General features: G+C 34.8%; 2 protein-coding genes across 2 annotated transcripts; one reads left to right on the forward strand and one right to left on the reverse strand.

Annotated features, from left to right (window-relative positions):
• Positions 1–18,084, forward strand: LOC117117721 (DNA-directed RNA polymerase III subunit RPC2-like; the record flags this gene model as incomplete). Its single annotated transcript, XM_033262115.1, is given in 27 exon segments — positions 1–151; positions 1,212–1,312; positions 1,945–2,034; positions 2,251–2,315; positions 3,208–3,384; positions 3,871–4,080; positions 4,349–4,430; positions 4,794–4,943; positions 5,037–5,153; positions 5,335–5,469; positions 5,713–5,874; positions 6,049–6,159; positions 6,360–6,449; positions 6,608–6,770; positions 7,133–7,286; positions 7,641–7,814; positions 11,316–11,443; positions 12,557–12,642; positions 13,236–13,359; positions 13,781–13,939; positions 14,691–14,817; positions 15,173–15,316; positions 15,535–15,707; positions 15,863–15,959; positions 16,122–16,259; positions 16,535–16,684; positions 17,323–18,084. Coding segments are annotated over 26 exon segments (3,408 nt in total). The 5' UTR covers positions 1–151; positions 1,212–1,240.
• On the reverse strand, positions 9,387–11,305 carry LOC117117722 (E3 ubiquitin-protein ligase TRIM71-like). The gene has a single exon (XM_033262116.1). The coding sequence runs from the start codon at positions 10,663–10,665 to the stop codon at positions 9,571–9,573; it is 1,095 nt and encodes a 364-aa protein (XP_033118007.1). The 5' UTR covers positions 10,666–11,305; the 3' UTR covers positions 9,387–9,570.
• Positions 18,085–18,087: the final 3 nt, after the last annotated feature.

An 18,087-nucleotide genomic window follows, 5' to 3' on the forward strand; every position in this document is an offset into this window, starting at 1 on the left:
TGGCGTTTCATGCGGCGTTCCATACGATACGTCCGCCGTGTCGTTATTATTCAGGCTGGTCGTATCGTATCGTCGCGGGACACCACATGGGCCCGGGAGTTTTAACTCAGTTTATTGCTAATAAAAAGAGTAAATGACAAGAAAAACTAAGGTACACAATTTCTGTATCATTTTGTATTAGGGGTTTCTGTACAAAGACTTTTGGCTGCAGAAATGTTATACAATTATGAAAGAATAGCTAGGCTAGGCCCCGGTTGGACGGATAGACCAGCATTGCAGGTGAGGTTTGAATGCATCGCGCACTGCCGGTGTCATGTGTACCGTAGCTAGGCCTGGCGTTCCGTATATTGCACCATCCTGCCAGGAAACTATCGCTACAATGTCAACATCTATGTATTACCTAAATATTAAGAGTTATATATTTCTTCACATGCCATCGGCTGCAACATTGGTGAATTTTAGGTGTGCTAAAATAAAAAAGAAAGAACTTTCTGAAGCTCGAATTTACTACTATCTTGGGTTAGGACTAAATTGCGCCCTCAACATTCATCACACAAAAAATAATGTTCTATGTAATGAATGTAATGTACTGTATATCTTCCACTGCCAAAAACATTCTACCCACAAGAAACATGAACTAAAGATGACATGAAACTTTGCTTGGAAAACAGGTGTAATTGAATGTAAAGTTGATAATGACTGATATCTAGGTCATAGGACTATGCTGCCAATATATAGGCTAGTCGTGGATCGTGGATATTGTTCTGACGATTTTATGTAAATCTGAGTTGTTCTTGGTGGAGATGAGAAGAATATTCATAGTGATAGTGTAGTATTGTTTTGCGATTTTTTTTTTACTGGAAATGTGCCCTAGTTTCTAAATGCATTTTATATTTAGTATTATAGGATAAGACACTAGGAGGAGTATATTTAGTGAAACAAAGCGATAACCCCTAATTCCAAGGACCTACTTCTTGTGGGGTCCTGGTGGTGAATGGACTTTCCGGTAAGGCCCGCCACTTCGATACTTGCTAAGGTCCCTCAAAATGACTATTTAAAAAAAAAATATAAGTATTCTTGGATCTAATCAGATTGGTCAGTTTTCAGAAAGGTTCATTAATTAGTGGTACACCAAAAAACAATCCTCTTCTCTTTTCTGAAGAGAGCTTAGCTGCTCTTCTAAACAAACAATACTACTTTTTCATTTGTAGATTTTTGCTAAGTAGTCCCAAGATTTGCTATGGCTACAGAAGATGAAACTCAGGAAGACTTTGACAGGAACACACTTGCTGCCCCTGTCAATACTGTCCAGGTCAGCTGAAATGAATATGAATTTGCTCATATTTCTCATAGATTTAATATAACTCTGATAATTCCTAAAAATTATAATGCAGAATTCATTTTAATAAGCCTGTATAGGGTCATCTCACTGGGGTGTCAGTAAAATCCATATTCATTTTCAAAATATAGTTTATAGAATTGCACTTTATGTCTGTATGTAATATAAGCTCCATGGAAATAATATTCAAGATTGTTTTATATTATGTTAGGTTTTCTTTAATATAATATATTTTTGAAGTGGTAACATAGGCCTACAGGTATATAGAAATATTTATTAAGCTTATGGAAACCCAACTGAAACAAACCTCAACATTTTATAAAGTTTTCTGGAAAGTCACATTATGTATTATTGATTTTTATATATTTTTTTTACAATTTCAACTTAATGTACTATGTGAATGTCCAATTATTTTCTGAATTAACTCAATGTTAGTCAAGTTAAAATCAATTTTTTTAGTTTGCATTCATTATATATTTGTTTTATTTAATTCCTACCAAATTATATTATTTTTTAATCATACCAGATTACCTATTGATTTAATTCTTAACCAGATCAGTAATACATTTCTCTACCTGATTATACTGTTGATTTATTCCCCACAGGAAAAATGGAAACTCCTGCCAGCTTTCTTAAAGGTCAGAGGTCTGGTCCGGCAGCATATTGATTCCTTCAATTATTTCATAAATGTAGAAGTAAGTATTGTAGCAATCAACTCTTGATAATCACAGGGAAGTAATCGAGGCACCCAAGTATATGGTTTATTAATTTATTACTTGCAAACCTTAGCCCAGTGCATAAATGAAAAATAGGATAACTTACTAAAAGGCTACCTAAATAGGAGACCCTATATAACATAATATAAAGGATATAAAACTTGCATGCTAAATATCCTATATTTCCCTTCACAGATCAAGAAGATTATGAAGGCAAATGAGAAGGTTGTCAGCAATGCAGATCCCAACTTCTACATGAAGTATGTTCATTTAATCATCAATCAATCAATCAATCAATCAATCAAAACATTTATCAATCAACCAAATGCACAAATATGGACAGTTGTTGGACTCAATCTTTATTTGACATAGGTAACATAGATATATATATGGGGTAGACGGATGGTCAATGGTATTTATATAGCGCCTTCCACAGAAAACCGTCTCAAGGTGCTTTTGAAGCCACAAGAAACAAAGACAAAAGAACGCGAAGTGGGGGGAGGAGTGCGACCCCCGATTTTGAGATAGCGTCGCCATCACTATCATGTACACGTAGGTACCTCGGCGTCAGTTTGCTCGGCTCCGGTAGCTTCCACCAAGGATAAGCCTATGGCTCCCCCTACCGTGCACTGCTAAGTTGGCAGTGCTACCTCAAGTAAGGAGGTGCAACTTTTCAGGGGAAAAAAGGTCTTAACTACAGAACTACTTAACTACAGAAATTTAACTACAGAGATTAACTAATTGGTGCAGCATGATCTGTTTGATTTCCAGACCTCAAGGTCTGAAGTTCCAACCTCATGCTCTCCATTCTCAACCGGCCATGCATAGATACCCCAGCTTGCATTGTTATAAAAGTTGTTGTAAAAGTGGCTTATTGTCATGTTTCAGAATTAGGTGCAAGTAGGCAAGTCGCCCATTTTTTCAAACTTATGCAGCGAACCATTTGATTAGCGAATTTGGAACCCTCTTTAATTTTAGACACCTGAATTATCTAATGTTTGCTATTGCACTATATAATAAAAATCCCATTTCTAGTTCTAATAGTGTTTCACACTCAGTTGTAATATCAGTTTGATGTAGAAAGATTCACTGCAAAGAAAAATGGCAATAATTAAAAGATAAGATATTTCTGGATTCTTCTATCCTCCTTAGGTACCTGAATATATATGTTGGAAAGCCAGATGTTGAAGAAACATTCAGCATCACAAGAGAAACTTCTCCTCACGAATGTCGACTTCGCGACATGACCTACTCAGCTCAGATCAAAGTGGACATTGAATATACCAGAGGTCAGCAGAGGGTCATTCGTAACAATCTACCAATCGGCAGGTATGATATGACTAAATTAATTTTGATTTCTAATACTGTATGTACTACATCTTTACTGTTAGCTTTAAGATATTTTTATAACATCATTGCTTTGTCCAGACTATCAACTTTCGGCAGGATTTTTTGAAGCTATTAATATACTTGACAAAACACTCTACCAATCATTTATTTATTGAGGACTAGCTTATACCCATGCTCCACAGTAAAGTTTCAGAATAAATAAGCGAGTAGCACATAATATTTGCACTGAAATTTTTTTTAAATAGTGGCAAAGGGGCCGGCACGTTACCCCTTCCATGTGCTCTCGCTCTCCCCTACTGGATTCGGGCCTGTTGTATTGATATGCGGCCTACCCTCTTGAAAATACAGCATATATACAGTAGGCCTAGCCTAGTTCGGCATGACAGAAATGTTACTCTTAAATAAAATATGTGGATGCATGCATATTGAGACACGTTAATAATTGGAAGTCTTGATTTTATGTAGGATGCCTATTATGTTGAGAAGTTCAAACTGTATCCTAGCTGGAAAGACCCAATCTGAGCTGGCAAAGCTGAATGAGTGCCCATTAGACCCCGGTGGTTACTTTGTAGTAAAAGGAGTCGAGAAGGTGATCCTGATTCAGGAGCAGTTGTCCAAGAATCGAATGATCGTTGAATCAGACAGGAAAGATGTAGTTTCTTGCACTGTAACCAGGTAAAACAACTGACAACTAGCTCAAATATATAAGTGGAGATGGGTGGTTCAGATGTTTGCTTTCCAAACTGATCATCCTGAGTTCAGATCCTGTAAATATCAGTCATTTTAATAATAATAACATTCCTTTCAGCTAAATGCCCCCCCACCTCCAGAATGGTTTTCTAAGGTAACACAAAATATCAGTCCTTTGTAGAGAAATGAAACCTTAGTAGGAGAGATACTTAAGTACTAAATGAATAACCTTCTTTACTTTGTTTAATTTCAGCTCAACACATGAAAGGAAGAGTAGAACAAGTGTGATCGTTAAAAAAGGAAGATACTACATCAAACACAACACCATGACAGAGGTAGGAATTATATAAATTTCATTAAATAAGGTGGAACAATAAAAACAAACAGTATCATCTACTTTTATAATCTCAAATTGAGGCATGTATTTATTCATATAATGAATTTTATTGAGTTTTATAACCTAACGTTCTGTAAAAGCCACGAAACCTTAGTTTCCATCATCATATTATTTTTCTTGCTTGTATAGTTATTGTTTGGTACTGCCCAATCACCACCAGACATTTGCAGAAAACTGATAAAGGCAGAAGAAGAATTCCTGTTAAAAAGCATAAATACCTATATGGCCCACATTTCTACAAATGCATTACTGGTTTTTGTTGGCATTAATTGTTTATTTCATCTTTATCATTATTTTGTAGGACATACCTGTAGCAGTGGTCTTAAAGGCTATGGGTGTGGAATCCGATCAAGAAATTATTCAGATGATCGGAACTGAAGAGAACATAATTACAGCATTTTCCTCCAGCATTGAAGAGTGCCATCGTCTACAGGTGCTAACACAAATGCAGGTAATGGATGTACACAGGTCACTGGCCTTTAAACCCTTGCATGCCTTTCAGTACACAAGATAATTAAGAAGACTCCCTGAATTTCTCTTGCAGGCTTTGAAGTACATTGGTAGTAAGATAAGACAGCGTAGAATGTGGGGCGGTCCACAGAAGAGCAAGTTAGACGAGGCAAGGGATATTCTGGCTGGCACCATCTTAGCACATGTTCCAGTAAGAATCAGCATGTATTATTTTTGTCCCAAAGCCTCTGTGTAGCTTTACACATTCAGTGATGTGGATTGGTGGTTACAATGCTTGTTCTTCCAATCCTATCATACTGAGCTTATGTATTTTTCTAAAGCCTAAATTAAATCTCTACTACTTAAACTTACAATACACCTTTACCTTATAGGTTGTAAGGTACAATTTTCGTACAAAGTGTTTTTATATTGCCTTAATGGTAAGAAGAGTTATTTTGGCTGAGGGTGACAAGAGAGTCGATGACCGAGATTACTATGGTAACAAGAGGTTGGAGTTGGCAGGACAGGTATGTATTATTGAAGTGATCATTAAAGTTCATGTTTTACATTGTAATGGATATTCCTTACATTTACATTTAATGCTTTTATATTAAATATTCATAAAATTTCATATTTTGTATTTATATTTTTATATTATTATATGTATTATTATGTATTTTGAGCATTTTCATTAAGTTTCTCCTACAAAATTGAACCTTCAATAGATAATTATATTTTGATAATGAATGAATATTAAATATATTTGGCAGCTTCTAGCTTTATTATTCGAAGATCTATTCAAGAAGTTCAACGATGAATTAAAGAAGATAGCAGACCAAACAATTCCAAAACCGAGGGCAGCGCAGTTTGATGTAGTAAAACATATGAGGCAGGACCAGATAACCAATGGCTTAGTCAATGCCATATCAACGGTAAGATTATGCTCAATCAAGGATCCGCTCTTTTATAGGATCAACTCCAATCTCATCTCATTTGTGCTTACTAATTTGAAAATATTACATCTTGTAATTTCAACTGCGCATGTCTGAGTCAAAGGTCAAGGCAATTAATAAACTGTGATTCATTTCTTTGTTTTGTATTTTCAGGGTAATTGGACAGTAAAAAGATTTAAAATGGAAAGAGCTGGTGTGACTCAGGTGCTATCACGACTTTCATATATATCCTGCCTAGGAATGATGACAAGAATTTCTAGTCAGGTAAATATACAATACATTAGTAAATCATACAGTTTTCCTTTGTGTTTCAAGCAAAAAGTATAAGAATATAGAGGGGAAATTCTAAGATTGGTGTGTATTTTAATACTTTTATATAATTTACAATTTTTTTTGGATAATTGTCATGTTTAGTTACTATTTAAACTTCTGGTATAACAATTGATTTTTTCCTCTTATATCAGTTTGAAAAGACCAGGAAAGTTAGTGGACCACGTTCTTTGCAGCCCTCACAGTGGGGAATGTTATGCCCCTCAGATACGCCGGAAGGAGAGGTAGCTATCTCTTTATGTACTTGTAATTTTAAATATTCTGTTATTTCATCTGTCATCTTGTAAGTAATAAGTTGATACTAAAATTATTGTTGTTATTATTGTTATCAGTGTTACCCAACTTTAATCTCTGTGTTGGTTGGACTTGGTCAATTTTATAGGCCTGTGGATTGGTAAAGAACCTTGCTTTAATGACACACATTACCACCGACATTGAGGAGGGACCAATCGTCCGGCTGGCTTTCAATCTTGGAGTGGAAGACATAAATTTGATGTCTGGAGAAGAACTCAGCTCATCTGGAATGTACATAGTGTTTCTTAATGGTAGGTGTCAATGGTACTACAGACTTTTTATGTTTAATGATTACACAAAAAGTGTATGAAGTGGGGCTTAGCTGTCCAATATGGTTTTGAAAGATTCCTGGTGAACATCTAGGTTTGGGGGCTAAGAAAAACTGAGAAGTTTGGCCATTTCAATTTGTTCTGAGACATTTTTTAGAACATATTATGCCCACAAAAAATATCTATTCTGGTGTGGGAGGATCTTAAGTCCTCTTGCCCCTGAACATCACCACTGGGTTTTAACAGAAGGCCATGGGAGTGAAGTATGGACATCTTAGGCATTTTAGGTAGGCCTTGTATGCACAATTTTATTCATATCTATTTCCTTCTTGATTTTCTTCCAGGTAATATTTTAGGGGCAATTACAAAGTATACAAGGTTGATCCAGACTTTTCGTCTAATGAGGAGGGCAGGATTTATCAACGAGTTCATCTCAATCTGCCCAAACCATGCTCAGCAGTGTGTGAATATAGCTTCAGATGGTGGACGTGTTTGTAGGTACGAAGCTTTTGACTTTAATTAATTTGCTATCTATGTATCCTCCTTGCACATAATGACTTAGAACTTAAATATACCGTCTCCACATTGGCTGGTTGGTAGCTTCCTTCAATTTTAGTGATATTCCTACTCTTTGTTTTCCCACAAGCTGTTCAAATCTTTGCTTTCATTTATTTTCAGTTTTATTCTCATTAGCTATATTTTTATCTAATATTGCAAAGACACTCACAAGCCAAATTGTATGAAATGATTGTTTTGAAATAATTTATGATAAACATTCACTTACACGTACAGCTAATGATATAAAGCAAAACATAGAAATCATACCATATTTGTCTGTTTGTATTTTTGCAGGCCATATATTATAGTAAACAAAGGCCAGCCACTAGTAACAGAAGAGCATATTAAGGAGCTAACTCAAGGCATACGGAGCTTTGATGATTTCCTGAGAGAAGGCCTGGTTGAGTACCTGGATGTGAATGAGGAAAGTGACAGCGAGATTGCACTGTATGAAAAGCAAATCACAAGGTATGCAAATTATTAAATAATTTATTAACAATGATGGTACATTGAAACATATCTTTACATTCGGTACTTTTACAAGCCATAATAATAATGCCAAATATTTATATAACGCCAATTTAAAATCAAAGGCGCTGAGCGTTATTACTCCTTGTCACTGGATAACATATGGTGGCAAACCAGCACAAAGTGCAACCTTCTCTGCTTCCTGGGGAGTAAACCTAGTCGTGCGCTTGTACTTAGCGCATTAAACTAGTACATTCAATGCCACAACATTCTACTAGGTACCCATTTATTCTCCTGGGTAGAGAGAGTCAAATGTAGATAAACTGCCTTGCCTAAGGACACAAGCAACTTGCTCAGTGAGAGTTTTGAACCCCTGGCCTCAAGGTTGGGAGTCCAAGCCACAACCAATACTCCAACCGCTTCTACAAGTTATTCTTCCATATGGTTGCATCTTACACATACTGAACTGCTAGTAAAACTATATATGACAAAACAACAATTACAAACTTACTATTTATATTAAAACTTAATCAAGGTGATCTTTTTGTAAGTCATCAAGCGTGAGAGGGCTCAACCGGTTGGGAGCAAAATAAAACGAACAAAGTAGACAAACTTTGAAAAATTCCATATGCATTTATTACTACAAGTTTGTTTCGTATGGACAGCTGTTAAAAGCTGCCCACACTCATAATTTGTAAACCAAAATTATGCACATTAAATAACAGAAATGAATTGGTAACTTCATGTAGACACAGAAAAAAGCATCTATTGTGTAACAACTAAGCAATATTAACACCTCAGTTTGACAATGGTAGGAACCATAGCAACGTATTTTCCCCATATCTCTTAGCATAAATGTAATCCTTGTACTGACTACTCACTATGTATTTGTACCTGATGAGTGTGGGCAGCTTTTAACAGCTGTCCATACAAAACAAACTTGTAGTAATAAATGCATATGGAATTTTTCTAAGTTTGTCTACTTTGTTCGTTTTATATTAAAACTTAGCTAACAACAGGTAATTTTAAAGCAACTAGCACTGAAACCACAAATTATCCGAGTATATTAATTTTGATAAAACATTAAACTAATCAAACTATGAAATATCCGAGTCTGAACCTATCGAATGATACCAAGTATTGCTGATGTCAAGATTATATTTCTTGTGCATTATTACATTAGGTTGAAGACCTTTTATTCAATTTGTTACATATTACTTATGACTCATTTCATATAATCATATTTGCAGTATATTATTTTATGTTTCTACAATTACTGTATTAAATCTCGACTGTATTAAATCTCAGTCAGTTTTATTGGTATTCTATCATCAGTAGCAAAAATAGTTAGTTATTTCATGTACCGTCTCCTTTTAGGAGGTCGGTGGCAATGTTTCTCCATTCTTTTCTGTCTTTAAACATCCTGCTACAAGCTTGATATATCATCCCAGTCCATTCTTGAATGTTCTCAGAGCATTTCTTGCATGGTCTGCCTCGCATCCTTTTTCCATTTACTTTCCCTTCTAGGAGCTGTTTTTGCATGCCCTCCCTTCTAATAATATGTCCAAAGAATTTTAGTTTTCTCTTTTTAATTTCTTTAGGTAGACATCTTCTGGTGTTTGCCATTTCCAACACTTCTTCATATGTCATTCCACAAGTCCACGATATTTTCATAATCCACATTTCAAAATGTCTTCTATTTTGGCAGGCAAGGTCCATGTCTCTGGCATACATAAATGTGAAGATGACATAACAATTAACGAGGCGCAGCAGCAACAATACCAATCTCATTTTTCTGTAATAATTTAATATTTGGTTTGTTGCCAATAAAGTGAATTTCTCCATCATCAATTGGCTCTAATTTTGGCAATTCATTGATCCGTTCCTTCAAGGCTTTTGTAACCTTAACACTTGATTCCATTGCCATGGCTTCATCACTCTTTAATAACTGATCAAGTAAATTCAGCTTAGTATTTACATCAGAAATAATTGCCCTCAATTCATGAGTCTGAGTTTCAGTTACTTTTTTTTTCTCTTCATATATTTTCTCCATTTCATTTTTCAATTCCTTTTCTTTATCCTTGCTTCTTTTGATGATTGCTTTGACACAGTTTTCAATATCTCTTGAACAGGTGTCTTTAGATTTGTCCAAGTTTGAAGCATTTTGAAGAACCTTTGTTAGGCCGTCTTGTATATTGTCCTTGTAGACACTTGCATCTTTCTTCAGTTTATCTGAAATTTCTCGAAATTCATTGAATAATTCGGAAATATCCACCGGTTTATGATTTCCGTCAGCTACATTGTGTTCAGTAATGGCACAATGCATGCAGATCGGTATATTACAACCTTTGCAAAAGAACTTCAAACGTTCATTGTGCTGTGAACAGAGAGGGGGATGGAGGGCTGCAAGCTGCTGTGGACTCATTTGCAATATGTCTTGCTTCAGATGCAGTTGATGGTTTGTGAATCCTCTGAATTTAACATGGTAGTCTCTACAGGAAGGGCATAAATACTCCCTACAATCCTGACAATAGTACTTTGTCTTTTCACCTTTCCCACAAATACACTCATGTTCTCCATTCTCAACTTGTTCAACGATCTCCAATAAGTTATTGAGGAATGTGTTTGGAGGTAAGTTCTGGAGCCCGCCCTCTGGAATTGGGTAAGATTTCAAGCAGGTTGGACAGCTTAGGGTTCCCTTGGCATTTATCCAGTCCTGCAGACACGCCTTACAGAAGCTGTGGAGGCAGTTCAGAGACTTTGGTTCTTGCAGTCTTCTGAAACATATCATACATTCCAAGATTTTTTGGTCAAGATCATCTAAAAACTGATTCAATCTATGCTCAGCCATTGTCTGTGTTAATAATTCTGTGAATATAATTGATAAATATGAAAATCATTAATTATGCATCTTGATTGACTAACACATTTTGTAATTCAACTGTTGTCTTGTAGTGAGCACCATGTGAATTTACTGTAGAAAAATGTATACAGTAAAATTATAATATAGGCGGAGAAAATACATTTCATAAAACATTTTTTTCAAAGGTACTATAAACAAAGCAAATGAATTAAAATATTTTGTTTTATCTGAGTCAAAGAAAATAACTCCCCATGATACAATAAATTGAATTAATGAAAGAGAGAACAACCACCAATTTCTCCTCTGCAATAAAATAAATAATTCCCTAAAGCCTGGTTTCCATAACAATATATCACCGACTCCTTTGGCCATGCGGATTGGTCAGTTGAATCAGAGCATTCCCTATTGAATTGGGGACAACTACGAAGTGCAATGCTTGCAGTGAAAACGCTGTAGCGACTGTGTAGTGATTTTATGGAAACCTAGCTTCAAGCATTTCATGCAAGAAAAAGCCCTCTTCTTAAACCAGTTATTCTGGTATACCATGCAAAATAATTATTTGTAATTTTCTTATGATTTGAATATTCATATGTGATTTTTATTCAATGTTTTAGACTTTTTTTTAAAATATTTTCCAGTGAAACTACACATTTAGAGATAGAGCCATTTACAATACTTGGAGTGTGTGCTGGCCTTATTCCCTACCCTCACCACAACCAATCACCAAGAAACACCTACCAATGTGCTATGGGAAAACAAGCAATGGGTATGTACTTGATTTAGGCGGTAATTTAGTGGTTGTGGTTTTATGGTTATGGTGGTGAGGATAATGGTGGTGGTAGTGGTGATAATGGATGATGAGGTGGCAGTGGTAATGCTAGTGGTGCTTTTGGCAGTGGTGATTGTGATTCTGATAGGAATGATAGTGATAAAGATGATTAGGATAATGATGATGATGAAAATGGAAGTTTAAAATCAATTGGGATGAACAGATACTACCTTTATTTCTTCTTGATCATTTGACATACATTTTGATAGTGTATATAATATTTATTTATTTATGTTTTATTTATTAAGCTTCATCACTGCATATACAACGAGCAAAAGTAACAGGGTAACAAGACAGAAAGAGCAGCAAAAAGGAAGGGATGAACAGGTGTCAAGCACCTCTATCTATATTCCCCCTTGAACAAATTAACATCACATCAAACAAAAAAAGAGATTTGGAAAATTCCACAATATAAGATACAGAAAACTACACAAAAATGTATAGAAACAAAGACATAAATACATTGAACATTATAGAATACATATTTTAAAATTATTACAAGAAAATTATTAAATTATTTGATTTATTTGATTAAACTAATACATGTAAAAAACATTAAAAATATATATAAAAACATTGGATATTATAAAAAAGAGAAGTTATTGAATTATTAATTATTTGTTTATTTTATCTACAATAAATAAATATGACACTAAAATTGCACAGAATTGATTAAAATCAAACAGAAATTGCAGAAAGAGAGTTATACATATTATTAAGTATATTATGAAAAGAGAAGTTATTAAATTATTTATTTGTTTATTTACTTTAACCACAATACATAAATAACATCAAAATGAACATAATAATAAACACTTAAAACTATGAAGATATGAATTATAAATATTAAATATATTTTAAAAATTCAGAATTATTAAATTATTATATACAGTATGTGTTTATTTAAACTACAATATATAACTTACATAAAAATAATAGCATGGACCTATTAATAAGACCTTGTTAATAGGTCCATGATAATAGTAGTACTGAAATTTAAAATATGTTTTTATTTAATTTGTAATAAGAATTATACTTGCTCTTGTACAGGAACGATTGGTTACAACCAGAGAAATCGCATTGATACCTTGATGTACTTGCTAGCATATCCACAACCACCGCTAGTGAAATCTAGAGTGAGTTTACATACTGTACTCTGAACACTCTAATTAATACCATACCAAATGTATATTTGTTCAAGTAAAATAAACAGAAAGCATTCAAATGCTGAAATTTTCTGTTTGATTAAGATAAACATTGAAATTTAAATGACCTAATGTAAAAAAATGGGCAATATAAATTTATAATTGATATTAATTAATTTTTTATCCTTGTTTTTGCAGTGCAATGTCACAATATTGGCAATAAAATGTCAATACCGAAAAAACATACATATAAAGAGCAAATACAAAGTCCAACTGTGAAATAAACCTAAAACTAAACAGTAACAGTAAAATTTAAATTTGTAATGGTTGATTACAAAAATCAATAAAATTGAAATAAACAGGAAATTTTTAAATTCCATACAAAGATTTTATCAAAATATAGAGGTGTTAAATTTGTTGAATATTGCACAAGGCTTGTGGATTATTAATTATTGTTTAAATATGATTCTATCAAACATAATAATTATCATTATAACTAATAATACATTTCATTCATAGCTCTTGCCTTAAAATTGATTATAAGATAAATGTCATGAAGATTCAAATTGTTTTGCTAATTTCAGACAATTGATCTTATCAATTTTGATAAGATACCAGCTGGGCAGAATGCTTGTGTTGCTGTTATGAGTTACAGTGGATATGATATAGAAGATGCCCTTATCCTCAACAAGGCATCTGTTGACAGAGGTATAACTACACTGTATATAAGTCTTCTATAGAATTTACTGTTCTTTTTGTTGGTTGATACATTATAGGAAAGAGTACGTAATATAATATTTTCCAAAATTGTGCGAAGAAAACAATATAAGAAGAAATGTGTTCTTGCAGTCTAAATTAGTGGACATCTGTTACTTAGCAACAAGAGCTTGTCACTAAACCCAATACACAAAGACAAAAGCTTACACAGGATACAGTAAAGTGAAGGAATTTGTCTCCCAGTTTACTGCCCCATTCATTACCTGAAATGGGGCTTACTGTGGATTCTACCACTTCCACAGGGGGTCAGACCAATTTTAAGTATATGAATTGTTTCTGACTTGTCAAGCAGTATTACAGTATAGGCCTACAATTGAATATACAGTAACTTGCAAAGCATTATTTTTCGCAGGATTTGGAAGATGCTTGGTGTACAGGAACCAAAAGTGTACATTAAAACGCTATGCAAACCAGACCTTTGACCGGATGCTGGGACCTCTGCTGGATCCAAATACACGCAAACCACTATGGAGACACGATATCCTGGATGCCGATGGCATATGTTCACCAGGTTAGGAAGATATCTAATAATTATTATGAGTATAATAATGCTGGGTAATTTATATATATGTATAGCTCTTTACAAACATGTACATCATGCAGCTGTTCTGCTTCCTGGGGAGATTTCCTGGTGATTCTTGCAAATCACTGCACCTAAACTAATATATTGTTATTGTTATTTTAGTATTTGTGTAGCACCTGTTCCTTAGGGTTACAAAGCGCTTTGTTGTCCCTGATCAATAGGTCCACATGCTTAAGTGTTGCTGCCATATATTAAGTGGGCCCCGGAACATCAGACGTGTTCAGTAAGGGTTGCCCACTCAAATTATGGTTAAAAAAAAAATAAATAAATAAATATTGGCACAGCAAGCAACCCCACCAGGTACCCATACTCCTGGGTAAAGAGAAGCATTGCAGAAAATGTGCCTTGCTCAAGGACACAAGCGAAATTCACAGTGAGGGATTGAAACCCCGACCTCGAAGTTGGGAAACTAAACCGTTCCCGCTACACCAAACCGCTTCCACAATATACTGCAACATCCCACAATATACCCACAGTATGGGATTCGAACCTCCTACCTCAAAGTTGGGATGATGAAATACAACCATAACTCAAATCACTCCATATTATTTTTGATTTTTTTTTATATTATAAATATTTTTATTTTTATAGGTTTTTTGGTATATAACCAGTACAATTAACGTTTATTCTGTTGCAGATAATTTAACCTAATGTTATCACTTTTTTTTTTTTTAACTAGGTGAAAGAGTGACAAACAGACAAGTCTTACTCAACAAGTCTGTGCCAAAGGTCACCAATTCTACTCTTGTTACACCAGGAGCAGAGAGAGAACAGAAGCAAACTGACTACCAGGATGTTCCAATAACGTAAGTCAGTGACATGTATCTCATTATAATATTGTGGTGAGTATTGTCGTGTGTATCAGTATGTAAGTTAACTATGGCTATGTTCTCAAACGGCAGCTAACGGTTAGCAGGATCTGGATCCTACTAACCGTTAGCTGCCATGCGTCCATGCAAGAAAACCCCGATCCGGATACCAACAATATGATGATCGAATCACTGGCCAATAAGAAACTGGAAATTGTAAACGCGTATGTGTGATTGGTTGATGATAGAAACACCCTCAGCTTGCTAACCGATAGCGCTTGTTAACTGTTAGCGGTATCCGGATACCACTAGCGGTTAACACTAACTGATCGGACGTTCTCTTTGCTGTTAGGTATAAAGGCCCAGTAGATTCTTACATTGAGAAAGTGATGATCAGCTCAAATCCAGATGAAGCCTTCTTAATCAAAGTTCTATTGAGACAAACAAGAAGACCTGAACTTGGTGACAAGTTCAGTAGCAGGCATGGTCAGAAAGGGTACGTAATCCATTTTTTAATATAAAAAACATGTACAATAATGGAATTTGGGTGAAATAAGTAAATAAAGTACTAAATCACTAATAATATAGATATTGAACTACTTCAAATTTTCCAAACCCAAAATTCATGTTCCAACCTATTTTGTATTTTATTATGTCACTAGTGAGTGACACTAGTTTTATAATTGATGGTCACATACATTGTTCGTGTTGTAGAGTTTGTGGACTTATTGTACAGCAAGAGGATATGCCATTTAATGATCAGGGTGTGTGCCCAGATATCATCATGAACCCACACGGTTTCCCATCGCGTATGACAGTCGGTAAACTCATGGAGCTGCTTGCAGGTAAAGCAGGAGTACTAGATGGGAAATTCCATTATGGAACAGGTAAGTTTTACTTATCTCAGAGTGTTGCCTTTTTTATTCTTGTTTTTTTTTTTTTTTTTTTTTTTTTTTTTTATTTTCTTTTTTTTTTTGTACTTTTTAATTCCTGTTTTTATGCACAATGTTTTTTTTTTTGTTTTTTTTTTGCTGTTTCCTAGCATTTGGAGGCGATCAAGTTAAGGATGTCTGTCAAATCCTAATTCGCCATGGTTACAACTACCTTGGCAAGGACTACCTGACCAGTGGCATAACAGGGTAAGAATTTTAATCATAATCATAAAAATAATATTTATAATAATAATCATAATCATAATAATAACATTTATTATATTCATCATGGTGCACCAAAGTATCATTTTGTCAATTCATTTGTATATCATTTTTCATGTATACCACAGATGTATTTGTTTCTTTCAGTGAAGCATTAAGTGCCTATATCTACTTTGGTCCAGTTTACTACCAGAAACTGAAACACATGGTATTGGACAAAATGCATGCCAGGGCTAAAGGCCCCAGAGCTGTGTTGACAAGACAGCCAACAGAAGGCAGATCAAGGTACTTGAAGTCAGGCCTAGCTAGTTGGAGGCTTGCCAGACTTATAGGGTGCCCCTTCAGATAGTGATTATGTGATAAATAAGATAGAGTCTATATTATATTTGCACATCCATTAAACTGTTTGTTCATAAACATCATAATTATACAACCATTATTTTTTTTTTCTGTAGTTCTAGTACAATAAATCTAAACTGCATTTAATAATTGAATACAATATTTGTAATAATTATATTACTCATAATTAGTTACTTATTTGTTTAATTTTCTCTTTATAGGGACGGCGGTCTCCGTCTAGGAGAGATGGAGAGAGATTGTTTGATTGGCTATGGAGCCAGCATGTTGCTTCTAGAGCGTCTCATGATATCAAGTGATAAGTTTGAGGTTGATGTTTGCGGAACATGTGGTCTCCTAGGCTACTCAGGATGGTAAGATTATTTATTCAAATTTATTCAGAACTAGTTATAGCAGTATAGAAGCTCAGAATGGACATATTCAATGCCTTATGCAGGTTTAGGCATAGATTGACCAATGCATGTTAAACATGTCTACCCAACACCCACAAGTAGCTTAGTTTCATTGGAACTACTGTAATCTCTGGTCACTCAAACACAAATTTGAACTTAAACTTCTTATTAAAATGTATCCATGATTTTTTTCTTCTAGACATTTCTCAATTTAAGTCAAATAACCACAGAAACACCAGGAGTAGATCCAGAGAAAAATCTTGGTAGGGGCATGTGATGGGCTCTGCACATAGGTGGGGTCTGTGCTTGGAATTTCAATTGCTAAAAAATGCTTGACCACAGACTGGTATATGGAATTTAAATAAAAAAAACTTAGTTTTGGAGTACTGTGTACCCCGCTTTTTTGCTTCTCTCTTATTTCCTCTTTTTTGAGGGCCTTATACCTGTGTACCCCCCCCCCCCCTTGAATTGCCCTGAACACTGAACAGATCAAATATATATAATGTAATTGTAGATATATGCTACTTGTTCAAACCAACATGGAAGTTTGGACAGGACTTTGGGGTTCAGCAGTATTTTTTTTTTTCACCTTCCTACAGGTGTCACTATTGTAAATCATCACGCAACGTGTCTTCGCTGCACATTCCCTACGCCTGCAAACTACTCTTCCAAGAACTACAATCTATGAACATTGTGCCTAGACTTAAGCTCCAGAAGTACAACGAATGATAATGGTTGATGACATTATTTAAATGTTAGAGGATGTAGAACACTGGTTTGAGTGTGGTGTAAGTTGGCCTAGACCAAGAGACATGTGGACTTGACTTCCAGCTTTATTTATCTTCAGAATTTTGCTGAGTAAATATGGTGGGTTAGACTAATCCCAGAGGAATTATTTTTGTAGAATTGGACTAGGCAGTAATACCAGGTGTACAGTAAGCAAGAAAGTGACCTATCCCCTAATTTAAGAAGTGCTTTAGGAAGTGGCTAGCCTAGACCTATCAGCCAAGGGTATTGTAGGCATTTATTGGCTAAACTTGGCACAAAACCATACAGTTCAACAGAAAAGTCATTAACATAGGTTGGTTGGCACTGAAGAGGCAGTGAGTGGATTAACCAATATAGGCCTGTCAAGGGTAGAGTTGTAGGCATATTTTTCCTAAACTTTACAGAAAGGCAGTGAAGTGGGAATGAAACAGTTCAACAGCAATAAATTTACATAGAATGGATTGCCTGATATTAGAACTGTCAATTTGAATGCTGGAGTTTGCACAATCAAGTAATTTTATTGATGAAGAGAAAAAAACAATTTGTTTATCAATACATCAATGTAGTAAACATGAGATGGGGATACAGTCTACATT

Source organism: Anneissia japonica, unplaced genomic scaffold, assembly GCF_011630105.1.
Source record: "Anneissia japonica isolate Jap-2015-1 unplaced genomic scaffold, ASM1163010v1 scaffold234_len1672027_cov178, whole genome shotgun sequence".
In the NCBI taxonomy this organism is placed as follows: Eukaryota; Metazoa; Echinodermata; class Crinoidea; order Comatulida; family Comatulidae; genus Anneissia; species Anneissia japonica.

What these genes read in the sequence shown, in the direction of transcription:
- LOC117117722 (XM_033262116.1), bottom strand. Translation starts at nt 10,665, where the DNA reads ATGGCTGAGCATAGATTGAATCAGTTTTTAGATGATCTTGACCAAAAA.